The sequence below is a fragment of the Microtus ochrogaster genome, unplaced genomic scaffold (assembly GCF_000317375.1).
Source record: "Microtus ochrogaster isolate Prairie Vole_2 unplaced genomic scaffold, MicOch1.0 UNK89, whole genome shotgun sequence".
NCBI lineage: Eukaryota > Metazoa > Chordata > Mammalia > Rodentia > Cricetidae > Microtus > Microtus ochrogaster.
Genome location: NW_004949187.1, coordinates 1,224,159 through 1,230,832, shown reverse-complemented (window position 1 = coordinate 1,230,832; position 6,674 = coordinate 1,224,159). Strand labels below are relative to the sequence as shown.

The window sequence follows — 6,674 nt, the reverse complement described above, 5'->3', positions numbered from 1 at the left end:
TGCACATGCACAAACACCTGCATACACCTATGCTCCCACCACACTCACAAAGAGTAATACAGAAGGACAATATTCTCCTCTGGTCTCCAAAGGTGTACAAACACAAACACAAACACCCGCATACACCTATGCTCCCACCACACTCACAATTCTTACATACACTGCACGTGCACAAAATACTAAACTTAAAATAAAAAAGAACATGACTTTCTGATGAACAAGTCAGATATGGTGTGTAGATAGACTTATTCTGGAATCCATTACATTCCATGTGACTAAAGCCATGGTCCTGGTAATCTCTGGCCAGAGCACACTTCAGCCAGTGGGAGGCATCTTCTGGTAAGAGACGTGAGGGGAAATTATGATAAAAAGCTATAACATAAATATGAAAAATGTATGTAGGAAAAGAGCATTAGTTAGTAGGATTTTACTATACAAGAAAATTTCACCATATTTTGACAATAATGACTCTAACATGAAAGGAAAAAAATTGAAAAATTGTGAAATTGATCTCTTTTATGATTATTTTGCAGATATACTGTCTATATATGAAAAAGATAACACATATCAATGTATACACTGTTGAAAACAGTCAAAATATAAAATATGTACAGAAATCTTATTAGGAAAAAATATTAAAAGTGAAAAATAGCTAAATCCACTTTAAAGTCATTTGTTCTGAATTTATATAAATGACCTATGACAAAAGCCTCGTAGGAAAATCCCAAGTATTAATAACTTTTCATATTTGTGAGCACCAAACTTGTATGTATGGAAGCCAGAGGACACCAACGATTCTCTCCTACCATTCTCTGCCTATTGCTTGAGACATGGTCTTGCACTAATCTTGGAGCTCGTTTCTCACCTAGACTGGTTGGTTAGCAAGTTCTTCCTGCATTACTCCCTACTTTCAGTACTAGGGAGACAGGTATGTTTGGCCATATCTGGCTTGTTACATGAGTACCGGGGATCTGACCTAGTTCCTGATGCTCATCAATTGAGCCATTTTCCCAGCCCAAATTAAATTTTTTTTTACAGGTTCATTGGACAAAATTATTTTAAAACTAAAAAAAATTTAAACTGCTCACATATTAAAAGGACATTTCAACATTTTAAATTAAAAGGAGAAAAAGTTATTAAGTGAATTATCAATACTGAAATTACAGATTAAATACATGGACCTGGGTAAATCCTAGCAATACCTTCACTTAAACATTTACTTTCAAGAATAAAATTATAGCCACATAATTTAGATCTACCTAAGAATGTGCAATTGACAAACATTTATAAACATTACAACATTTCCTTTGAAGTGTGCAATTTCTAAAGCAGTCCATCCATTATTTTATGTTAGGCTCTTCACATTAGTTCTGTTAAAAGAATCCTTCTACATCAGCCTCTGACACATGCTACAAATGACGATTCTACTTACAAGGTTTTGATTGTGTATGTGCTGGCCAAGTGAAGACTTATAGATTTCTTCTGATCAAGGTTCTGATCATTGTGTTCTTTGTGTGTGTGTGGTGTGCATTCATGTGAGGATGAGTGTTCATGTGTGTGGCTCACATTATACTTGCAAGTAGAGATTAGAGGTTGATGTTAATGTTGGAAGTCTTCCTTAATCATTCTCCACTTTACTTTTTGAAAGATCTCTGAACCTGAACAGATTTGAGACTAGCTAACCAGTAAGCTCAGGGATTTTTGTCTCTGCCTCCCTTGCACTGGGATTATAGGCATGTGCCACCATGTCTGGCTTTTATATGGGTAGTGAGGATTTAAACTCAGGACCCACACTTCTGTGGCTGGAACTATATAGACTGAGCCATCTCCCCATCCCCTTAGTGGGTTTTTTTTTTTGAGAACTGAACAGAGGCAAGTGGAGATAATCCTACATCTTTACATTAATACAGGTTAAACTCGTTAAGCTATCATGCTTGCTAGAAAAAGTTAGCAATAAAAGAGCTCCCTTTATTATATATTTAGAGATACTCTCCAATGTGTCTCCACCCATGTTTTTTGAAGGGAACCAGAACATGTTAAGGCTTATTCACATAGCTTATAACCATATATTTTGTTTTTTTAGTTAATGAGATTGAAACTTATTCAAAGAGGAGAACGTCTTCCAATGTGGTTTACACACAGTGCATCCTTTCATGGTATCGAAGAGAACCATGAGTACTGTAGGATTTTCCACACTGTTTACACACATAGGGTTTCTCTCCAGTGTGAATTCTTTCATGGCATCGAAGGGAACTGTGATCAGTGAAGGCTTTCCCACAGAACTTACATACATAGGGTTTCTCTCCCCTGTGTATTCTTTCATGGCGTTGAAGTGAACTGTGAAAAGTGAAGGCTGTCCCACACAGCTTACACACATAGGGTTTCTCTGCACTGTGAATATTTTCATGGCAACGGAGAGAACTGTGATACATAAAGGCTTTCCCACACTGTTTACATACATAGGGTTTCTCTCCGGTGTGAGTCCTTTCATGGCAATGAAGGGAACTATGAAACGTGAAGGCTTTTCCACACACCCTGCACAAACAAGGTTTCAATCCGCTGTGAATTCGTTCATGTTTTTTCAATGCGCTGCTCAACACAAAGGCTTTCCCACATTGCTTGCACCCATAGGATTTCTCTCCACTGTGAATCTGTTCGTGGTATCTAAGAGCATTGTGATGCATGAAGTTTTTCCCACATTGCTTGCATGCATAGGGCTTCTCTCCACTATGAATCCTTTCATGGCATTTAAGAGAACCTTGGCGACTGAACGCTTTTCCACACAGCTTACACACATAAGGTTTCTCTCCACTATGAATCCTTTCATGACATTGAAGAGAACTGCAATCAATGAAGGCTTTCCCACATACCTTACATTCATAGGGTTTCACCCCAGTATGAATTCGTTCGTGTCTTCGCAAGGCACTAGAACAAGTGAATGCTTTTCCACATTGCTTGTATACATAGGGTTTCTCCACATTGTGAATCTTCTCATGGCATTGAAGGGAACTGTGATCTCTGAAGGCTACCCCACATTGATTACATATGTATTCTACTCCATTAGGAGTCTGTTCATGACTCTCAATCTTATTCAAGGAAGGAAAGACTTTCAGAAATTGCTTGCATTTATAGGGTTTCTCTCCACTATGGGTCCTTTCATGGCGGCGAAGGCCACTGGAATAAGTGAAGGTCTTACCACACTGCTTACATGTATAAAGCTGGTCTCCAGTATGTGTTCTTTCGTGTGTCAAGAAAGAACCAGAAGAGTGAAAGGCTTTACCACATACTTTACATATATATGGCCCATGTCCATCATGTGTTACATGCTGTTGGATACCAGCAAGAGTCAAAAAATCTTTCCCACTCTGCTTTAAAACACAAAGTTTTTCTTTAGCATGCATTCCTTCAGGGTCATGAACATCACGCTGTCCACTAAAACGGTCCTCAGTTTGCTTACATTCGTAACTTTCCTCTTCTGTGTGAGCCTTTAGATGTTCCAGAAAGCACTGCGGAGGACTATAGACTTTCCTACAGTCCTTATAAGTGCCTGGTTTCTCGGCATATTCTTGATTCTCACATAGACTGTATCCAGTCTGAACTTCAGTGGGAAGAATTTTCCTTAAATTTTCATAATCCTCTTCAAGGGTCTTATCTTCCTGCTTTTTTGCTGGAATGGAGACCCAGAAAAATCACTTTGAGTTAATCCAGCACTATAGGAAAGTATTAGATTCTATAACATGACCATGACTGGTTTATTCATCAAAATTTCTGTTTCTGTACGAATCATGGAGCTGCACTGATCAGCAAACACTGATCTGATTCTTGTGGACTAATCGAGGCAATGATTTTCACCTTACCTACGGCAGCCAGGTTCCTGAAGGTTTCCTGCATCACATCTCTGTGCAGCTTCTTTTGGGAAGAATTCAGTAAAGCCCACTCCTCTGAGGTGAAGTTCACAGCCACGTCCTCGAAGGATACAGACCCCTGAAAAATGAGGAGGGGTGAGACATACTGGAGCACTCTGCTTGTGCGCACAGTGTTTACAGAATGGTGTACTGTCTAACTGTTAAACCCAGGTAGTGCTCATCAGCGTTCTGGTCAATGCCCACACTCTAACAATATCATTCCAATGCTAGGTTGAAAGTATATTATAAAGGAAAAGCAGCAGATGCCTGGTATGCTGTTTGGTCATCCAGTAAAGTCTGTATAATGGTTCTTTACACCTCTCATAAAAAAAATCCTACTAGGCCAGGCATAGCAGTACATGCCTTATTCCCAGCCCTTGGGAGGCAGAGGCAGGCAGGTCTCCTTGAGGTCAGCCTTACATAGTGAGGCTCTGTCTTATAAAAATATCCCACTAGTCGTATCCATAATAGAGTTAACACCAGCTATATGGAGACTATTCTTAGAACAGGGCTTGGAACACTGCTTGACTCTCAAGCATGAGGGCCTGAGTTTGAACCCCCACAAGTACACATAAAATCCTACTTGATCAGAATGAAAATATGCTCTGGAGGATTAGTTCCCAAGGAGCTGGTCTGACAGATAATACAGAACAAACACTTCATCTCTCAACTTCTTCCTTAAGAAGCTGCACATCTTTGTTTGCACAAAGAAAACTTGAGAAGTCTTGTACTTGACATCTTATTGGCAATCAAATAGTTTGAAAGCCCTATGAAGGATAATCTACTATGATAATGTGAAAAGACTTTAGCTTTTCCTCAAAAAGGCTAAGAGAAATAGAAACGAGGGGAATGGCATTGTTAGAAGAGGCTTACTGACAGATATATTTAGAAAATATAATTATTTCTCAACACATCTTTATCTAGTTGACTACTAACCCAGAATTTCTTTTATCAGAAGATCCCTACATATAAGTAAAGAGGAAGTCCATAAGGAATGTCCCATGTAAATATAGATGAACTGAGTATCTTACAGACAAACAGCACTGGGCAAAAGGGTTTAGACAAAATAACAGCTTGTGGTGTCAATACCCTGATAGCACAAATAGGTCACCCAGAAGAAAAATCAACCAAGGAACTTCAGTGTTAAACTGCAGCATAGATCAAATGCACTTAACAGCATTTACAGAACAGTTCATCAAACAACTGCAGAACACACATTCTTCTCAGCATCAGATGGAATATTTTCCAAAACACATCACATATTAGGTGATAAAACATTAGCAAATCCAAACACACACACACACACACACACACACACACACACACACACACACACACACAGTAACTAACCAAACTAACAAAAACAATACCTCCCAAACCCAAATATACTGTGAAATGCTTTCTTACATTGTATCAGATGAAAACTGTCAACTTTCAAAATGTTTAATCTGGAAAAAATATTAAGAAACCCAGGGCCAAGAAGACAGATTAGCATAAAGACCTAATTTTGATCCCTAGTTCTCACCTAAAAATTTATACATGATGCGCACACCATGTGCTGGGGACTTGTAAGACCTGTAATTGTGAAACTATTCTAGGAAATAAAGCTAATTGTTTTGTAGAATGAATATATGATAATACAAAGAGATGATAAGAAACCTTTACCAAATATAATGTAATGTTGAAAGAGAGACTAAGCAGGGCAGGAAATTGGGAAGAGGTAGGGAGTGGGGATGAATCTGGAGTTAGGAGAAGTGAAAAGTAAATATGATAAAAATACATTGTATGCACATAAGAAATTCTCTAAAAAATATTGTAGTAAAAAGAAGAAGAGGGGCTGAAGAGATGGCTCAGAGGTTAAGAGCACTGGCTGCTCTTCCAGAGGAGGTCCTAAGTTCAAATCCCTGAACCACATGGTGGCTCATAACCATCTGTAATGAGATCTGGTGCCCTCTTTTGGACTGCAGCATACATACATACTTATAGAACACTGTATACAAAACAGTAAATAAATCTTTTTTTTTTAAAGAGACTAAAAGTGATCCACATATCAATCAACAATCATGTCAGTATCAACAGTGTCTTAGGTTTTATGTAGCTGTGATAAGTACCATTACCAAAAGCATCTTGGGGAGGAAACGATTTCTTTCAGTTTACATGTACCAATAACAGTGCTTCAGGAAGGAAAGTCAGGGCAGGGCAGGAACTGAAGCAGAGGCCATGGAGTATCAGTGCTTACTAGCTTGCTCCTCATGGCTTGCTCAACCTGGTTCTTAGTAGTATACAGGACCACTAGCCCAAGAGTGGCACCAAACACAGTAATATGGGTCCTCCTGTATCAATCAAGAAAATGTAGCACAGGCTTGCCCACAGGCCAACATGATGGAGGTATTCTCTCAGTTGAGGGTCCCACTTCCCAAATGACTGTAGCTGGTAGTAAGCTGACATAAAATGAGCCAGTACACACATTAATGGCAGAAATCAACTTGCTTAATACATTCCAGGACTGATGGAGGAAGGCCATTGGTTAATTAAATAAAGAAGCTGCTTGCCCTGATAGGTTAAAACATAAGATGGGAGGAGTAAACAGAGCAGAATGCTGGGCGGAAGAGGAAGTGAGGTCAGAGACTCGACAGCGCTCCTCGAGGGGGCAGATGCCTCAGAGAGACGTCATGCTCCCCGCTCCTGGGAAGATACACTCCCGGTAAGACCGGTGCTCACAGATTATTAGAGATGGGTTGATCGGGATATCAGAATTAGCCAGTAAGG

At 39.3% G+C, this 6,674-nt stretch overlaps 1 protein-coding gene across 1 annotated transcript in view; it reads right to left on the bottom strand.

Moving 5' to 3' along the window:
- Positions 1-1,846: 1,846 nt before the first annotated feature.
- Positions 1,847-6,674, bottom strand: part of LOC101990980 (zinc finger protein 433) — a 42,824-nt gene continuing 37,996 nt past the window's right edge. Inside the window, exons 5-6 of the mRNA XM_026777890.1 lie at positions 3,858-4,059; positions 1,847-3,667 (exon numbers count right to left, since the gene is read on the bottom strand). Coding sequence (XP_026633691.1) covers positions 2,133-3,667; positions 3,858-4,059 — 1,737 coding nt within the window. The 3' untranslated portion in view covers positions 1,847-2,132. The remainder of the gene's footprint in view (positions 3,668-3,857; positions 4,060-6,674) is intronic.